We start from the raw sequence: 20,901 nt of genomic DNA on the forward strand, positions 1-20,901 counted from the left end.
AAAGGAGAACACACTGTTTATGGCCATCACAAAGCCAGAGATTAAGTGCTCGAGGCATTGAGTGCCACTGTATCAAATGACATTTAAACCAACTTGCACATTTCTAAATTTGTTGGCATTATTTGCCATGAAAGTGTAGATGTGGCGGTTTTTAACTGACTGATGATCTACGTATAGGTGAGAATAATCAATTCAATTTGCATGTGCATGTATGCCCTGGCACTCGATTATCATAATTTCATGACCGAAGCTAAAAACTTTTTACATTTTTTTACTGAAATAAATACACCTACAACTTATTAAAAATAACTTTTTACATTTATTTACTGAAATAAATACACCTACAACTTATTAAATCATGCATGTATGCCCTGGCACTCGATTATCATAATTTCATGACCGAAGCAAAAAACTTTTTGCATTTTTTTACTGAAATAAATACACTTACAACTTCTAAATCACTTATCCTCGTCTCCACGGTGACAAAGTCAGTTTCATACAAGTATCGTCTTTGCAGGACAAGGAATAGCTAAACATGCTTCACTACAACCCGTAGGAGGATACAATAGCTCACCGCAAACAGCTAGCTAGCGCCCCTAAAATGTAAATAAATGCCATGGGTGGATCTACACCATCAATGATTACATCAATATTTTTTATCTTCATACAATCTTTTTTCCTTTTTTAAAAATTGACTTGTCTAGGGTGTACACCACCTCCCGCCCGAATGCAGCTGAGAAAGGCTCCAGCACCCCCCGCAACCCCAAAAGGGACAAGCGGTAGAAAATGGATGGATATTATGTTTATAAAATCAGGAAATATGTCCCAGGACAGATGAGAACTTTAATTATCACCAATGTATGATCTTGTAACTACTTGGTATCGGATTGATATCCAAATATGTGGTATCATCTAAAACTAATGTAAAGCATCCGAACAACAGAATAATAAGTGATTATTATCAGTGTGTGAATGTGTGTGTGTGGATGGGTGAATGTGGAAAATAGTGTCAAAGTGCTTTGAGTTCCTTAAAAAGGTAGAAAAGCGTTATACAAGTAAGACTCATTTACCATTTACCATATTACATTATAACAAACGTGTAGATGAAACATGTTCTAACAGAAAATAACCAAATATTAACAGTAAAAGAACAAGTCGATGAATAATCCATTTTCTCCCGCTTGTCCTTTATAATTTTGACAAAATAATAAATGGTAAATGGGTTATACGTTCTCTACCATTTTTAAGGAACTCAAAGCGCTTTGACACTATTTCTACATTCACCCATTCACACACTGATGGCGGGAGCTGCCATGCAAGGCGCTAACCAGGACCCATCAGGAGCAAGGGTGAAGTGTCTTGCTCAAGGACTCAATGGATGTGACTAGGATGGAAGAAGGTGCGGATTGAACCAGGAACCCTCAGGTTGCTGGCACAGCCACTCTCCCAACTGCACCACGCCGTAATAGAAAGAGAAATGACACAATATGTTACTGAATATGTCATATATATATATATATATATATATATATATATATATATATATATATATATATATATATATATATATATATATCAGTGATGGCGTTAACACACTTTTTGTGTCTTTTTACGCATTAAAATCAGAAAGTTTCCGAAAGTCTGCGGATTTGTATTTGTTTCACTGCCGGGTTTGCTTATCGCTTTCCGCCGGTGTCTTGTTTTGTTCATATTTACCGGGTCAAGTGATTAATTATGGGTCGACTTCAAAGTAATGCTCTTTCCGGTACAATTTCTTTAATTTTGATTTGCCGAAAGTTTTATCGATCACAAATATTTCGTCTTTTCAGCAAAGGGCTCACTTATTAAGATGGAAATATGTTTTGCACCCCATGTAAACGGGCTAATAAAAAAAAAACCTTTACGACTGATTTTCAAAGATCCAGCCTCACCAGGCACCAAGAAACATCATGTTACACCTTTCCTGCTTGTTGGCTCCCAGAATGTGATCGAGGAGCGCAAAGGAGATGTTCCCTCCAGGGCCGAGATATTGTCGGGGTAACACCCTCCACTTTACCCGGCAGTGGGTTCCTACAGTTTTGCTTTTTGTTTGGAATGACGAGGCCGTCGATTTGTTACAACGCTTTATTTATGTTTTCTACAAAGCCAACCGGACATCCACCATGCTATTAACACTCCTGAACATGCTAGCGCTCCCTCTCCTAACTTGCCCACTCACTTACACACGTCCCTCATCCCACATATTGCCATTCTTAAAGGGGAACACACAGTTTATGGCCATCACAAAGCCAGAGATTAAGTGCTTGAGGCATTGAGTGTCACTGTATCAAATGACATTTAAACTAACTTGCAAATTTCTAAATTTGTTGTCATTATTTGCCATGAAAGTGTAGATGTGGCAGTTTTTAACTGACTGATGATCTACGTATAGGTGAGAATAATCAATTCAATTTGCATGTGCATGTATGCACTGGCACTCGATTATCATAATTTCATGACCGAAGCAAAAACTTTTTACATTTTTTTACTGAAATAAATACACCTACAACTTATTAAATGAAAATATAGAAACAAATACCGGCAGCGGTAAAGTTTAGATCCATGAATGAAAGAAGACAGTGAATGAATGTTTATAGCTGAATAAATTGACATATGTATAACAGGTTTTTTTCTTTTGTATAATTGTTTTAATGAATTAAGTAATGTTTATGACAATCTTTTTCCAAAACACAATATAGAATGTGAGATATGACAGGATAATGCATACAGTTATCATTTGTTTTCAAAATGGTTACAAAAAAGTGTGCTGCACTGTCTCAGGGACTACTTTGACCAGCCTGCACTTGGGGCCCTGTCTGATGTGGTACACCCGGACTCGATTAATATTGTGTTTAGGCTTGTTCGTGTGCTGCCATTAATAGTGCCTCTGTCTTTCCATTCAGCCTTTTTCAACCACTGGTATGTTCTCCCAGTCACTTCTTCAATTTGTCAGTGTGTACATACCGTGCAGGGGCTTGTCTTTCCATGACAGCCCATCTGGCTCCTCTTTTTCACTGGGCTTCTTTTGCCTGAGGTATTAACTTACTAAATCGTCATTGGGGGCCATCGTATGACAATGGAAGCCTGTTATTTCCTAGTGTCTGTGACACTTACTTTGTGTATAACCTCAGGATGCTGGACATGGGTGGGGTGAAACCTTCCATGCATTGTAAGTCCCTCTTTTGTCTTGATACCAGTTTTTTCTTGATACTAAAGACAACCACATACGTAATTGCTTTAAGTTGTTTAAAGATAGCTGTCTAAAACACTTTTACTTTTTAAAAATTGGATTGACATACCTAGGTTATGCGGAATTTAACAAGTTGTCTAGGACATGCATCAAAGGCAGCGTGACTCGGAGGGCAGATCACAAATCAGAAACTTCAGGGTTCCTTCTACAAATCCAGTTTACCACCACATATGTGTGACTGTGGAAGCTTTGAGTGACTAGAAATCGTATCTAATCGCCAGTCTCCGTGGAGGACCAACGCGCTGATGTGTGAGACAATGCTGTTGTACTATATGGTGGGAAAAGACTGTTGAATACGTGACAGTCCTATGTGGCTAACCACTGTTTTGAGGCTCGGCCAGCAAAACAGGCCGACCAGAAGTTCAGCTGTTCCTGCATCATTTCTGACCATGTTGCTGGGGCATGTGTGGGATTTCAAGATGAAGTCACACTGTAAATATAACTGAAGCTATTTTTGACTTGACATCTGGACTGTCTGCGTCTAACAAGAAAAAGAAATGCTGTGATCTCTGACTTTTTAAGTAAAACACAACAGGAAATTGTATATATAGTTATACAAGTGTATATACTGTATAATAATAAAATCATATAATAAATATATAATATAATACAGCTTTATAATAGGCTCCAGCGCCCCCCGCGACCCCGAAGAGAATAAGCGGTAGAAAATGGATGGGGATGGGGAATATAACTATATAATAATATACAACACAATAAGCATTTTTTTATATCAACTTCATTAAGACAATACTAATAAGATGCTCTGCCACATAAACAGCATTTTCTGACTGCTATGACAGGCTCATGAGTTGAACTCAAAGATCGAAAACTTTTACTATATACTCAAAATACCTATTCCTCTCAAATATTGTTCTTAAATTTGTCTAAACCTGTGTTAATGAGCATTTCTTCTTTGCCAAGATAATCCATCTCACCTCACAGGTGTGACATATCAAGATGCTGATTAAGCAGCATGATTATAACACAGGTGTGCCTTAGGCTGTCCACATTAAAAGGCCACTCTGACATGTGCAGTTTTGCTTTAATGGGGATCTGCAGGGGTCAGAAAAGCAGTCAGTGGTGTGACCACCATTTGCCTCACGTAATGCAACACATTACCTTTGCATAGAGTTGATGAGGTTGTTGATTGTGGCCTGTGAAATGTTGGTCCACTCCTCTTCAATGTCTGTGCAAAGTTGTGGGATATTGGCAATAACTGGAACACGCTGTCCTATATACACCAATCCACAGCATCCCAAACATGCTCAATGGGTTACATGTCCAGTGAGTATGCTGGCTATGCAAGAACTGGGATGTTTCAGCTTCTAGAAATAATGTACAGATCCTTGCAACATGGTGCCGTGCATTGTCATGCTGCAACATGAGGTGATGGTCTTCAGGATCTCTTCACGGTATCTGTGTGCATTCAAAATGCCATTAGGCAATTTTAATCAATTGTTGCAGCAGCTTTCCGGGTGGCTGGTCTCCGACAATCATGGTGCTGGATGTGGAGGTCCTAGGCTGGTGTGGTTACAAGTGCTCTGCGTAAAAAAAGAAAAAAACATTTCAAGAGGTAGTCACTTTCACTTCACAGGTGTGCTTGAAGCTCATCGAGAGAATGCCAAGAGTGTGCAAAGCAGTAATCAGAGCCAAGGGTGGCTATTTTGAAGAAACTAGAATATAAAACATGTTTTCACTTATTTCACCTTTTTTTGTTAAGTACATAACTCCACATGTGTTCATTCCTAGTTTTGATGCCTTCAGTGACAATCTACAATGTAAATTAGTCATGAAAGTAAAGAAAACGTATTGAATGAGGAGAAGGTGTTTCCAAACTTTTGACCTGTGCTTTACATACAAATAAACATTCACTTTAGGGGGGTGTGAAACATGTTTCACCAATAAAAATGTAGCTGTAATCAAGCTCCAAACAGCTCCTTTAATGCAGTGCTTTTTAAATAGTGGGGCGGGTCCTTAAGGCGAGCGCCATGGAATGTCGGGGTAAGAAATACAGATCACTATTTGTGATCTGTATTAGACTCCCGAATTTCAGTGCCCCTCCCGAAAATCTCCCGGGGCAACCATTCTCCCGAATTTCTCCCGATTTCCACCCGTGCCCGTCCAGTCACATAACATCTACGGCTTTTGGAGCTCAGTGCACAACTGCACATATATGTCTCCGTTATACATAGGTTTATCTATAACCCATAAAGTAGGCAGGCACGGAGCTATTTCTAAGTGTGTGTTTATTCCAGCCGGCACGTTAATACACTGACACACAACATCCGGATTCCCATCATGCATTGCTTCAAAACTACGGCAAGTAGTAATGTCCAAAAACATAACAGAGACGAAGCAGAAGAACGAAGAAGAGACATGGCGACGACGAGTAAGAAGAAGGAGTACGCTTGCAAGTTCCAAAATGATGGAAAAAATAATTTCAGATCATCCAGGACAGCTCGAAGGGGAAGGGGTATGCTGCCTGCAAATTTTGTAGATCAGACTTCTCCATTGAACACGGTGGGCGAACGGATATACTCATTCATGAACGGATTATTTATATATATATATATATATATATATATATATATATATATATATATATATATATATATATATATATATATATATATAATCCCAACCCTTTTCTATTACATAGCAATTGCTAACACTTTGGTTCACTTTCTGTTCTCAATGTATTCACAATATACTCCATAAATAATAACATTGAAAAATGTTGTAAACACTTAGAGTTTGAACAGTTTCTTGTAATGGATGATATTAGTACACAGTTTGATTTTTTTACTTAATCCATTCCATAATTTAATTCCACATACTGACATACTAAAGGTTTAAGTGTTGCACGTGCATACAAATGTTTATTAAATTTTGTTCTGATGTTACATTTCTCTTATTTTGTTGGGAAGAATTGCCGTACGTTCTTGGGTAGCAGGTTATAGTTTGCTTTGTGCATAATTTTAGCAGTTTGCAAATTCACTATGTCGTGGAATCTCAATATTTTTGATTCAATAAATAAAGGGTTTGAATGTTCTCTATATCCAACATTATGTTTTATTCTAACTGATTTTTTTTTGTAACACAGTTAGTGAATTAAGTGCACTTTTGTAGTTATTTTCCCATATTTCTTCACAATAACTCAGATATGGTAACATTAGCGAGCAGTAAAGAATATGAAGTGATTTTTGGTCCAATACATATTTAGCTTTTGTCAGAAAGACCAAAGGCTTGGCATTTCACTTTTTGTCTGACTTACTGGGTTATTTTAAAAAGTTGCCATTAGGGTTAACCACGTTTTGTGCATGTGCACCTATTACTATGTGTTTTTGTGTGTGCCAGCAACACAGTGAGCTTGTGGGAGTGTTCTATGCTTCCTTCCCACAGTATATGTCCCATGAGATCATGTAGTGATGTCACAGCAGAGGTACAGGGAAGTGTCCTGTTCAGAGGTCGCAGGTTCACTTCCTGTCAGTGAGTCATTCAATACTTAGGTAGGGTCTAGTGCAGGCCTGGGCAATTATTTTGACTTGGGGGGCCACATTTAGATAAAAAAAATTGTGTCTGGTGGCCGGTATATCTATTTTCAGGAACACTAATACAAAACCTCAAAATAATGTCTGATTGAAAGCTAAAAACATTATGACAGACCGCCTTAAAAAACGGAATGGAATTTATTTATTTTTACTGAATGAAACACCCAGAATGTACATAAAAATAAAGAATGTGGGGTTTACAACATTAACTATGAACGATATATATAATATTGACAACATATGAATGCCACCCTCCCTCTCGATTGACATATTTTACAATCAAGCATAACGCAACAAAAATGCAACAAACACAGCAAAATATAAACGCAAAGGGTAAAAAAAAAACCCCCACCTACAATCTGATATATCTGATATATCACTAAGCTTTAGAACTTTGTTGTAAAAATCCCCTTCCGCGTATGTACCTGACACCCGCGTTTCAGGCTGGCCGCTTTGGAAGCACTCCGTGGAAACGCTCTTCACCCACACTGCTTGGGTGGGTGAAGCTGCTGTGATTCAGGCCATGTCTACACTAAGTCGTTTAACCCCTTAAACAAATAATTATTTAGCCTAAGCCCCGTTTCAGCCACACTAAACCAGCGTAAGGTCCCCCTCCTGGGACAAATTTTTTCACAGGTAAGTCGGCCGTGTAATTCTTGAATCTCCGGCACTTAACTTTGTATGGACTCATTGATCGTTTACAAAGTGAGTTCAGAGAGGAAGTGACGCCAGAAAGACCCCACCCACACAGGAAGTGACGCCAGAAAGACCGCGCTCCACACAGGAAGAGACATCAGGAAGAACGCGCCACAGTCAGTTTCATAACAAAGATGAAGGCGGATCATCCAGACATGCCCGTGTTTCTCCTTCTTCTACATGTACAGGCGCTTTTGGAAATCACAAATCAATACCTTAAGAGAAGGCAACGGGCGATTGCAGCTATTTCGGATACAACACGTCTCAGACGGCAAGAGAACTTTCAAATGTCCGGGTCAGCTAGGAGTCCATTTACCGAAAAATGTTGTCCCTTCCTCCCGCGGATGTTTATAGTGTGTAACTATAAATATTGCTTTATGGGTGTGACTGGGAAATGGTCAGGCAGTGTGCATGATGCCCGCATCTTCGCTAACTCCACCATTAGTGCGCAGCTTAAAGATGGAGCCACCCTCTCGTGTCCCAAACAACTGCTGGAAGATGAAGATCCGGTCCCTTTTTTTTATTTTGGGTGACCCAGCTTATCCCCTGACGCCATATCTCACGAAAGAATACCCCAATGGCGGAGTCAACCCACAACAACAATACTTTGGGTATTATCTGTCTAGATTAATTGTTGTAATTGTTGTAAAATGTTCTTTATCGCATTGTCTACTTTCTCATGTCGATTAAAGATTTGATTCATTTATGATGGCTCAGGTGTGATTCGCTACAATAGAGCCCCACAGCACACTGGATTCTAGTTAATTGAAATACCACAACACTGGATATCGTTCAAAGGAGATACATTTTAATTTAAAAACTTGCACACAAAACACAGCAAACAAATGTAAAATGCACAGCAAACGATTTGCAATATAGCTCTTTTAAATAACTTCACAGTGAAGTAAAGTCATCTACTGGGGAGATTAGAGCAGATGGACGCTCAGGTGTTTTTTTTTTTTTTTGGTTTTTTTCGCGCATGCGTACTAGGTCGCGTTGCGACGGCGGACGGAGGGGGGCATTGTTGTGTGTGGACACAAAAGGTTAGTTGTGATTTACCCTGGATAACCTCATCCGGCTTAGTGTAAACAGGGCCTTAGATTACCATAGTAACTAGTATATCATGCAAAAGCGCAGATTCCAACCATTGAAATACTTAATCATAACCACATCATAATGGCAGCTACAGTTTCCATCTTAAAGATCTAAAAAAATGATTAGGGAATGTCTAGCGGGCCAGATTGAAAAGCTGAATGGGCTGCATGCGGCCCACTTTCCTTAATTTGCCCAGGCCTGGTCCAGTGAGAAGAAAGATGGTCTTCATTATCTCCTTTGAGGTTTAACCATTGTATGTATGTCTTGCTGTCTTTCTTTTTTAGGCTATGTGGTTGATGCTGCAACAGGAGGAGCCAGATGATTTCGTCATAGCGACGGGGGAGGTGCATAGTGTGAGGGAGTTTGTGGAAAAAGCCTTCAAACATGTGGGGAAGAGCATTGTGTAAGCATACATACACACATGCACATGTGCCTCTCAACAATTGTTTTCCCTCATCTGAAATGTCAATGTATGATATCTAGACAGATACACTCAAAACATGTACACATACAGTTGTGGTCAAAAGTTTACATACACTTGTAAAGAACATAATGTCATGGCTGTCTTGAGTTTCCAATAATTTCTACAACACTTATTTTTGTGTGATAGAGTAATTGGAGCAGATACTTGTTTATTACAAAAAACATTCATGAAGTTTGGTTCTTTTATGAATTTATTATGGGTCTACTGAAAATGTGACCAAATCTGCTGGGTCAAAAGTATACATACAGCAATGTTAATATTTGGTTACATGTCCCTTGGCAAGTTTCATTACAATAAGGCGCTTTTGGTAGCCATCCACAAGCTTCTGGCAAGCTTCTGGTTTAATTTTTGAGCTCTCCTCTTGACAAAATTGGTGCAGTTTAGCTAAATTTGTTGGTTTTCTGACATGGACTTGTTTCATCAGCATTGTCCACATGTTCTCTATGGGGTTTAAGTCAGGACTTTGGGAACGCTATTCTAAAACCTTAATTCTAGCCTGATTTTGCCATTCCTTTACCACTTTTGACGTGTGTTTGGGGTCATTGTTGTGTGGGAACACCCAACTGCACCCAAGACCCAACCTCCGGGCTGATGATTTTAGGATTTTAGGATTTGGAGGTAATCCTCCTTTTTTATTGTCCTATTTACTCTCTGTAAAGCACCAGTTCCATTGGCAGCAAAACAGGCCCAGAGCGTAATACTACCACCACCATGCTTGAAGGTAGGCCTGGTGTTCCTGGGGATTAAAGGCCTCACCTTTTCTCCTCCAAACATTTTGCTCAGTATTGTGGCTAAACAGCTACACTTTTGTTTCATCTGACCACAGAGCTTTCCTCCAGAAGGTCTTATTTTTGTCCATGTGATCAGCAGCAAACTTTAGATGAGCCTTAAGGTGTCTCTCCTGGAGCAAGGGCTTCCTTCTTGCATGGTAGCCTCTCAGTCCATGGCGATGCAAAACACGCTTGACTGTGGACACTGACACTTTTGTTCCAGCAGCTTCCAATTCATTGCAGACCTTCTTTTTGGTGGTTCTCGGTTGACTCTTGATCATCCTGACCAATTTTTCTCAGCAGCAGGTGATGGCTTGCGTTTTCTTCCTGATCATGGCAGTGACAAAACTGTGCCATGCACTTTATACTTACGAACAATTGTCTGCACAGTTGCTCTTGGGACCATAAGACACTTTGAAATGGCTCCAAGTGACTTTCCTGACTTGTTCAAGTCAATGATTCGTTTTTTCAGATCTGTGCTGAGTTCCTTTGACTTTCCCATTGTTTGTAACCAAGTCTAATGACTGCATCACATGAGCCCTATTTAAATGGGCTCAGAGAAGTCAACAGGTGTCGTCAATCATAATCACTCACATGAAGCTAAGAGGCCATGCCATTAAGCTAATTTGATTTTATTGTAACTTTTCTACACTACATCACCAAAATGTATCATGTATGTTGCTGTATGTATACTTTTGACCCAGCAGATTTGGTCACATTTTCAGTAGACCCATAATAAATTCAAAAAAGAAAAAAACTTCATAAATGTGTTTTGTAACAAACAAGTATGTGCTCCAATCACTCTATCACAAAAAAATAAGAGTTGTAGAAATGATTGAAAACTCAAAACAGCCATGACATTATGAACTTCACAAGTGTATGTAAACTTTTGACCACGACTGTATAATTGTTTTGTTTCTTTTGCAAAGAGGAATAGTAAAAGTCGTAACAACTGCCATTCCACATGTAATTTTCTATATCTGTTTGGTTTTCCGTCCTAGAGACAGTGTTACTTAAGCATTCAGGTCAGGTGTGAGTCTTAGTGTACAATACAGATTGTGTTATATTTATGAAAGAGGAACACGTGAAATGTTATGTCTAGCCAACAAAAAATGAGAGGGGTTAAACCTTCCACAATCTGAGAGAAAATATTGTATTAAAAATGTGTTTTTCCAGGTGGGAAGGAAAGAATGAGAATGAGGTGGGACGTTGCCAAGAGACAGGAGTTGTGCATGTAAATGTGGATCCAAAATACTTCCGTCCGACTGAAGTAGTAAGTCTTTTCTGTTTACACTAATGTTTTGTTCATTTGAATCATACCAGGAGTTTATGTCACTCCACACTGCTATGTTTGTATGAGTTGTAAATATAGTACCGGATTTTCTGGACCATAGGGTGCACCGGATTATAAGGCACACTGCCGATGAACGGATCTTGTCAGGTCTTTTTTCATACAAAAGGCGCATCGGATTATAAGGTGCATTAAAGGTGTCATATTATGATTTTTGTCTAAATTTAAAACACTTCCTTGTTGTTCTCATAACATGTGATGGTGGTTCTTTGGTCAAAATGTTGCAAAGATTATGTTTTACAGATCATCTTCAAGTCGCTTTCTGACAGTCGCTTCAGGATGTGCCGTTTTGTGGGCGGTCTTATTTACGTGACTCACCTTCGACAGCGCCTTCTCCCCGTCATCTTTGTTGTAGCGGTGTAGCATGCAAGGACGAGAATCGAAGGAATGTCAAAAGATGGAGCTAACTGGGTTACTGTGTAGAAATATGGGGAAAAGACTACAAATGTGCGCTTTATTCACTAACTGTGTTACAAAAAAGATAAATTAGAATAATACATAATTTATTATTTATAAAATCACAATTATTGAAAATCAACGATTTGGTGCATTTGCAAACAGCTAAAATTATGTATGAAGCAAACTATAACCTGCTACCCAAATATGTACAACAATTCCTCTCATTAAAAGAGGAGAAATATAACCTTAGAGGTAAATCTAATTTAAAACATTTGTATGCTCGTACAACACTTAAAACCTTTAGCATATCTGTATGTGGAATTAAATTATGGAAAGGATTAACCAAATAAATCAAACAAAGCACCAATATGATTCAGTTTAAGAGACTGTTCGAACTACAAGTGTTCACAAAGTACACAGAACAATAATTATGATGAACATCTTGAACCCTTTTTTAAAATGTGTTTTTATTGAGACAAAGATTATTTATGTATTTAATATTTGTTTTCTTACTATGGTATATTATTTATGTATTATTTATTTGTTCACTGCTCTGTTACAGAGAACAAGGAAATTGGATACAATTGCTATGGCATGAAAAGGGGTAGGATTAAATAAGCTCTGCTTTTCCTACTCCTTTTCGGACGTGCTGTAATGAAACAACTGGAATTGTGCGATACATTACATTGTATTGTATGCATGTTCGAAATAAACTGGAACTGAACTGTTTTAATGACATTCAGACTTTACTTAAATCAATAACGAAGCAGCATCTTTTCATCCGTGGCTCACTAGTGCAACAACGCCGGACATATGTCCCGTGAAAAAAGTCAGACCGGAACTCTCTATTAACTAAAGTTCCATGGGTGAATTATGTAAACCCACTACACTGGTAGTTTTTAGCGCTTCCATAGCAAGATATTAGTTAGAACTTTTTGCTACTTTATATTAGAAATGGCAACAGCGGAGAATGAATGTCCCATAACAAGAAGAGAAGTGAAAAAGAAGAAGCTTATCAACTATGGCATCGTCATGGACTACCGTATCGGACCTGCGCAAATTTTCAGGACTTTTTTGGTGTTGTTTACTGACGTCATATTGCAGTCTACACATATCTCTTATGTGTGACTACCATCTACTGGTCACACTTATCATTACACCATGTACCAAATAAAATTGCTTCGAGGTCGGTAAGCACAACCAGAATTATTCCGTGCATTGGCGCACCGGGTTATAAGGCGCACTGTCGATTTTTGAGAAAATTAAGGGATTTTAAGTGCGCCTTACAGTCCGAAAAATACGGTGTATGAAAATTGGGACCGTCAAAGTAACCTGATTTTTTTTTAACGGCACGATTAACGTGCGCGTGTCATGTGTGATGGTCAGCCCACACTGGAAATACAAAAAATTAAGCACTGGCTCTTTAGCTGGAGCAAACACATGACAAGGCTAGACCAAAGCCCGACAGGTCTCCCGACAAGACAAAAGCCATCTGTGAGCCGGGTCTTTTACCGTGTCATGACCCACATGCCACCCGCCAGCAGCTAGCTGCCCGCCGATTAAGAAAACCGTCTCTTCCCACCTGACACAGTCAGACCACGCCGGAAAGTCCAAAACGATCAACTTAAACCAACAGACTTTCCACATAGCAATTGCCAAGTTGGTGGCAACCAGTGTTAGGAGAATTACTTAAAAAAAGTAATTAAATACAATTACTGGTTACTTTCCCAAAAACTTAATTATTATTTAATAAATGTAATTATTTACGAAGGAAAGTAATACATGTGTATGTTTCATATTTTCATATACATCTGGTGTATACAATTGAGAGTTGTTTCATGAGAGAGGAGTGAGTGTGTTTGCCTTTAAAAGGCGGTGCCTGTTGCCAAGTGAAGCTTGATGTCTGTGAGGGCACGCTCGTTGGCTGTTTCAGCTCAGCATTGGCAGTCTGTAGACTGGAAGGACATCGTTGACTGCAGCGCTTGTGGTATTTTTTCACTGATTGCTAATAAAGTGGCTTTGTTTTTCCTTGTCCACAAAGGTGATATTGTATGAATATTAGTGTTGACGATTGGCATGGTCATTATTCCAAGCTGTCTTGTTCGTATCAAAAGTAGCATGCAACGTTGCATCAAACGTGTTGGTAACAGCGTTGTAACGTACATAAAAGTAATGAATTGGATTACTCGTTACTAGATAAAAACAGCGCTGTTATTTTGTAACAAACACTATTTTTCGAACACTGGTGACACTAAGTTTGCAACCGATCAAATTTGTGAAGTACGAGGGATCGCCTAAGACAGTCAGCCCCGACTGCCAATAATTATTGGTATTGTTATTTAAAGTACAAAACCCAAAACCAGTGAAGTTGACACGTTGTGTAAATTGTAAATAAAAACAGATTACAATCATTTGCAAATCCTTTTCAACCTACTGTATATTCAATTGAATAAACTGCAAAGACAAGATACTTAACGTTCAAACTGGGAAACTTTATTTTTTGCAAATATTAGCTCATTTGGAATTTGATGTCTGCAACATGTTTCAAAAATGCTGGCACAAGTGGCAAAAAAGACTGAGAAAGTTGAGGAATGCTCATGAAACACTTATTTGGAACATCCCAACGGGCTAATTGGGAACAGGTGGGTGCCATGATTGGATAAAAAAGCAGCTTCCGTGAAATGCTCAGTCATTCACAAACAAGGATGGGGCGAGGGTAACCACTTTGTGAACAAATGCAAGAGCAAATTGTCAAACAATTTAAGAACATTTCTCAACCACCTACTGTAAGGAATTTAGCGATTTCACCATCAACGGTCCATATTATCATCAAAAGATTCAGAGAATCTGGAGAAATCACTGCAAGTAAGCAGCATGCCCGTGACCTTAGATCCCTCAGGCGGTACTGCATCAAAAAGCGACATCAGTGTGTAAGGGATATCACCACATGGGCTCAGGAACACTTCAGAAAACCACTGTCCGTAACTAGAGTTTGTCGTTACATCTGTGAGTGCAAGTTAAAACTCTACTATGCAAAGCGAAAGCCAATTACCAACAACACCCAGAAACGCCGCCGACTTCGCTGGGCCCAACCTCATTTAAGATGGACTGATGCAAAGTGGAAAAGTGTTCTGTGGTCTGACGAGTCCACATTTCAAATTGTTTTTGGAAACTGTGGACGTCGTGTAACTATCCGGATTGTTATAGACGCAAAGTTCAAAAGCCAGCATCTGTGATGGTATGGGGGGTGTATTAGTGCCCAAGGCATGGGTAACTTACACACCTGGGAAGGAACCATTAATGCTGAAAGGTACATACAGGTTTTTGAGCAACATATGTCGCCATCCAAGCAACATCATGGACGCTCCTGCTTATTTCAGCAAGACAATGCCTAGCCACATTCTGCACGTGTTACAACAGTGTGGCTTCGTAGTAAATGAGTGCGGGTACTAGACTGGCCTGCCTGTAATCCAGACCTGTCTCCCGTTTAATATGTGTGGCGCATTATGAAAAAGTGTTAAATACGACAACAGAGACCCCGGACTGTTGAACAACTTAGGCTGTACATTAAGCAAGAATGGAAAATAATTCCACCTGAAAAGCTTCAAACATTGGCCTCCTCAGTTCCCAAACGTTTACTGAGTGTTTTTAAAATAAAAGGCCATGTAACGCAGTGGTAAAATTTCCCCTATGCCAACTTTTTTTGCAATGTGTTGCTGCCATTAAATTCTAAGTTAATGATTATTTGCAAAAAAAAGTTTTTCATTTTGAACATTAAATATCTTGTCTTTGCAGTGTATTCAATTGAATATAGGTTGAAAATGATTTGCAAATAGTTGTATTCTGTCTTTATTTACCGTTTACACAACGTGCCAACTTCACTGGTTTGGGTTTGCTTTTAAAATGAGCATTTTTGAGCGTGTATACTTGTTTGTCCATGTGCATGACTGTGTGCGTTCCGCCAAAAGTGACACAAACACTGCACTGAGACCAGAAATCCTTTTTGAACTCCCTCTCAAACCACCCCCACATGTGTTTTGGATCCTTCTTCGGACTCCATCAAAGGCTGGATTCAAACCGAATATAGCAAAATGTGTTTCTAAGGCCAAGTGCAAAAAACAAAACAGTTATGTGATTAGCAATTAGTAGTAATCATTTAGTCAAAAAGCTCAACCTGTGAGTGATATATATCTTATTCTGTGTTCACAATCTGTTAGACTTTGAATGAAAACATGAGCGACCAGATTATCTCTCCATCTGTCTCATTAGGTGTGAAGCGCCTGTCTGTCATCACTGTGGTCCCCGAGGGTTTTATGGATGCTCCTCAGGGAGAATATAAGGTTCCATAGTAGTGTTGTGGCCAAGATTAGATGTCAGGTTCTCAATTTAAAGCCAGGAGTTCCACTCTGTTGTGTGTTGGCACATGTAGATTGAAGATGAAATCCAATTTAGAAGAATGGAATCACTACACACACATATGGGACTATTATTTTATTATTATTCGCCAATGCTTTCTTTTTTTGGTGCTTTCTGTATCTAAAATGAATCATTTCAATAATCAGGAATGTGATCAGATTAGCCATAAAAATATAAATGCTACCACAGAAAATGTAGCACCAAGTGCAAACAAAAGGCTTGCATTCGAGACATCTGTTAGATTTAGACTTAAACTTAGACAAACTTTATTGATCCACAAGGGAAATTGTTCCACACAGTAGCTCAGTTACAAAGCATGGAAGCGGTAAGGCTGGAAAGGATAATGCACTCAAGGGCACAAAAAGAGGGCGAAAACAAAAGGTGTAAAGGTTCTTTACTATTGAGCACTGTAATAATAATCCATCTACCCGGCAGGTAAAATATTGTTGATTATTAAGGGGCATTGGACCACATTCACCAAGTCACCATTTTTTTCAAACGCTTAAAGAAAATTCATGACAACGATTTCAAATAGATTATTGAAAGTTTCTTATATTTGTGTCTATAGAGGATACAAACACAACTGCTAGTTGATATTAATTACTAAGGATGTCACTTTTTCAACAACACACAATTCAAGTTGATTCTGATTCTTGGGGTAATTATATAATTATTAATTCAAACAGACTCTCCCAATACATTATTTAGTATATACTAGATTATTATAAAACCTTTTAAAAAAACGGCACGAGTTACGTAACTCTCTCGGCTGCTGATGTATGCCCAAAAAGCGTTTATTTAAAAATCTGATCTTGAAAATTTTGAATGGATTCAGAATAGCAATACATAAGAATCGTGAATCGAATGTGAACCGATTTTTTCGGGCACCCCTATCTATTACCTCCTTTTCTGACATTTGCCATCAAGGTGTGAATGTGGAGTGAATGAATGATGGGTTCTCAGATCTCATTGTAAAGCGCTTTGAGTGTCAAGAGAAAATTGTAAATCCAAGACCTCAACCGACTGTCATGGAATAGATATGGTAACGATAAAAAAGGTTATAGAAGACATTTCAGAACCTCTAACATATATCACCAACGCATCATTTTTAACCGGCAAATTCCATGTCATAATGAAAATTGCAAAGGTCAGACCAGTTTCATTACTTCCACAATTCTCCAAAATCATGGAAAAAGTATTCAATAGTCGATTAGATTTATGTATTAACAAAAGTGGGACGCTCGTGGAGAACCAATATGGATTCCGAGCAAATATCTCAACATCAATAGCATTAACCAAAATAACAGAGGAAATTACCAATGCCATAGATGGTAAAGAATGTGCGGCCGTAGTATTCATGGACTTAACAAAAGCATTTGACACAATTAATCATGATATTTTAATACGGAAATTAGAATGATATGGCATCAGAGGTTTGGTCTTGAACTGGGTAAGAAGCTATTTAACCAACAGGAAGCAATATGTGAAGATGGGTGAAAATATGTCAACACGGCTAGATATATCCTGTGGTGTACCCCAGGGATCAATACTGGGACCCAGATTGTTTAATCTTTATATAAATGACATTTGTAAACTTACAAAGGACTTAAAGTTAGTTTTATTTGCAGACGACACAACTACTGTCTGTTCAGGAGAGAACACACAGAAGATAATACAAATAATAACAGAAGAAATGAACAAATTAAAAAGATGGTTTGACAAAAACAGACTATCTTTTAATCTCAGTAAAACTAAAATAATGCTATTTGGTAGCAGTAGAAAAGAGCATCATACACGAATACAAATAGACGGAGTAGACATCGAAAGGGTAAAAGAAACCAGATTTTTGGGAGTATTAATAGATGATAAAATTAAATGGAAATCTCATATACAAAACATACAACATAAAGTGGCAAAAAACATTTAAATAATGAATAAAGCAAAATACGTCCTGGGCCAAAAATCACTTCATATTCTCGACTGCTCGCTAGTATTACCATATCTGAGTTATTGTGCAGAAATATGGGGAAATAACTACAAATGTGCGCTACATTCACTAACCGTGTTACAAAAAAGATCAGTTAGAATAATACATAATGTTGGATATAGAGAACATACAAACCCTTTATTAATTGAGTCAAAAATATTAAAGTTCGGTGATTTGGTAAAATTGCAAACAGCTAAAATGATGTACAAAGCAAACTATAACCTGCTACCAAAGAATGTACAACAATTCTTCTCAACTAAAGAGGAGAAATATAACCTTAGAGGAAAAAAATAATTTAAAACATTTATATGCACGTACAACACTTAGAACTTTTAGCATATCAGTATGTGGAATTAAATTATGGAATGGATTAAGTAAAGAAGTTAAAAATTGTACTCATATGATCCAGTTCAAGAGGTTGTTCAAAATAATAGTGCTTACAAAGTACAAAGAAGAAGAATTATGAGAGATATTTCCAACCTTATTGGAAATAAGATATTCTTCATCTCAGTATGTTAATAATGACTGAATTAATTAATTACATTTTTGCAAAACTGTTGTGTATACTAATTCATAGATGTTATTTTATTATATAAAAAGGTTAGTAAATGATTCTATATATTTGTAAACGCTCTGAAGTGGGAAAGGGGTAGGATTAAATAAGCTTTGCTTCTTCCTACTCCTTTTCGGGCATGATGTAAAATGAAATGATATGAAATTGTGTGATGTACTAAGCTGTAAGTGTGTTCATGTTCGAAATAAACTAAAGAAAGAAAAGAAAGAAAGAAAGGCTGTATAAATCTAATACATTATGATTATTGTCATTATTTGACAACAACATGAATTGGGCCATTGTTTTTATTTTGATTAACACATTAAGAAATTGCACTGACACGTATTAAAGATGTTTTACCACTTCCACAATTTCACAATTTTTTGTGTCTGGTAAAAACAGTTTTTCATGATTTTCATAGATAAATGTCCTCTAACAGACCCAAAACACAATTATCGAATTGCAAGATGAAAACTAAATCTGTAAAGATTCCCATTCCCATTAAACAAATGACTTTTGGTTTTTCCACACGTAATCTACTTCAGTATAGGGGTATTTGACAGATATTTGCCACTAATTAAGACCAGCTGGCAGGCGTTTGCAAAAGTAAACAGTATCTCTTTGGTTCTCTGTGGCTGTACCTGCCATTATTGCGTTTCCACAATCAAATCCACTACCCGTTACTTTTTTTAGCAGCTGGTCAGCTTGGTTTCCAAGGTGGACAATAGTTCAAGTATGGGTAACATAAACCACCACTGTTTGCTCTCTGGACCTAAGTCATACATACCTCTGTAATCACAAACATAGCATTAACCTCTTAAACCCTAAAAGAAGGCTTTTTGTTTTTTGTTTTCTAAAATAAATGTTTTTCTCTGATGGATATAACTTTATATCTAATTAAAGGGGATATTTTGAACTTTACTGTCTGTGGAATGTGTTTTTATTAGGGCTGTCAAAAATGACAGGTTAACTTATGTGATTAATCACAAAAAACATTGTATTAATCATGTATGTATGCAGAATAATCACACAATTTATTTTGACTGCACATGCGCCTTTACATTAACTACAGATTATTATACGGCAGTGGTGCCCCCACTTTTTTCAGCTGGCGAGCTACTTTTTAAATGACTAAGTCAAGGTGATCTACCTCATTCTCATATATTATATTATATTGAAAAAAAAAATTATATATATATATATATATATATATATATACATACAGTCGCGATCAAAAGTCATGGCTGTCTTGAGTTTCCAATAATTTCTACAACTCTTATTTTTTGTGATTTGTGATAGAGTGATTGGAGCACATACTTGTTGGTCACAGAAAACATTCATGAATTTTGATTCGTTTATGAATTTATTATGGGTCTACTGAAAATGTGACCAAATCTGCTGGGTCAAAAGTATACATACAGCAATGTTAATATTAGGTTAGATGTCCCTCGGCAAGTTTCACTGCAATAAAGCGCGTTTGGTAGCCATCCACAAGCTTCTGGCAAGCTTCTAGTTGAATTTTTGAGCACTCTTCTTGACAAAATTGGTGCAGTTCAGCTAAATGTGTTGGTTTTCTGACATGGTCTTGTTTCTTCAGCATTGTCCACACGTTTAAGTCAGGACTTTGGGAAGGCCATTGTAAAACCTTAATTCTAGTCTGATTTAGCCATTTGGGGTCATCGTCCTGTTGGAACACCCAACTGCGCCCAAGACCCAATCTCCGGGTTGATGATTTTAGGTTGTCCTGAAGAATTTGGAGACAATCTTCCTTTTTCATTGTCTCATTTACTCTCTGTAAAGCACCAGTTCCATTGGCACCAAAACAGGCCCAGAGCATAATACTACCACCAACATGCTTGACGGTAGGCATGGTATTCCTGGGATTAAAGGCCTCATCTTTTCTCCTCCAAACATATTGCTGGGTATTGTGGCCAAACAGCAACATTTTTGTTTCATCTGACATCACATGGACAAAGATAATACCTTCTGGAGGAAAGTTCTGTGGTCAGATGAAACAAACCCTATATACTGTATATATATATATATATATATATATATATATATATATATATGTATATGTATATGTGTGTGTGTGTGTGTATGTATTGGTGTTTGGCGCAACTAGATCAGTAGTGGATAGAAAGAAGACAGAGGGGGAGATTGTGGAGAAAGTAGGAGGACAATAAACAATAACACAAATATGTATATACAGTTTATCCAGAAAGTATTCACAACGCTTCACTTTTTCCACAGCCTTATTAAAAATGGAAATAACTCATTTTATACCCCATAATGTGAAAACGTTTTTTT

At 37.8% G+C, this 20,901-nt stretch overlaps 1 protein-coding gene across 1 annotated transcript in view; it reads left to right on the plus strand.

Annotated features, from left to right (window-relative positions):
• The window catches only part of gmds (GDP-mannose 4,6-dehydratase), a 203,075-nt gene that overhangs the window by 100,557 nt on the left and 81,617 nt on the right, over positions 1-20,901 (plus strand). Inside the window, exons 8-9 of the mRNA XM_061975613.1 lie at positions 8,916-9,034; positions 11,062-11,158. Of these exons, the coding sequence (XP_061831597.1) occupies positions 8,916-9,034; positions 11,062-11,158 (216 nt within the window). The remainder of the gene's footprint in view (positions 1-8,915; positions 9,035-11,061; positions 11,159-20,901) is intronic.

The sequence above is a fragment of the Nerophis lumbriciformis genome, linkage group LG14 (assembly GCF_033978685.3).
Source record: "Nerophis lumbriciformis linkage group LG14, RoL_Nlum_v2.1, whole genome shotgun sequence".
Taxonomy (NCBI): Eukaryota; Metazoa; Chordata; class Actinopteri; order Syngnathiformes; family Syngnathidae; genus Nerophis; species Nerophis lumbriciformis.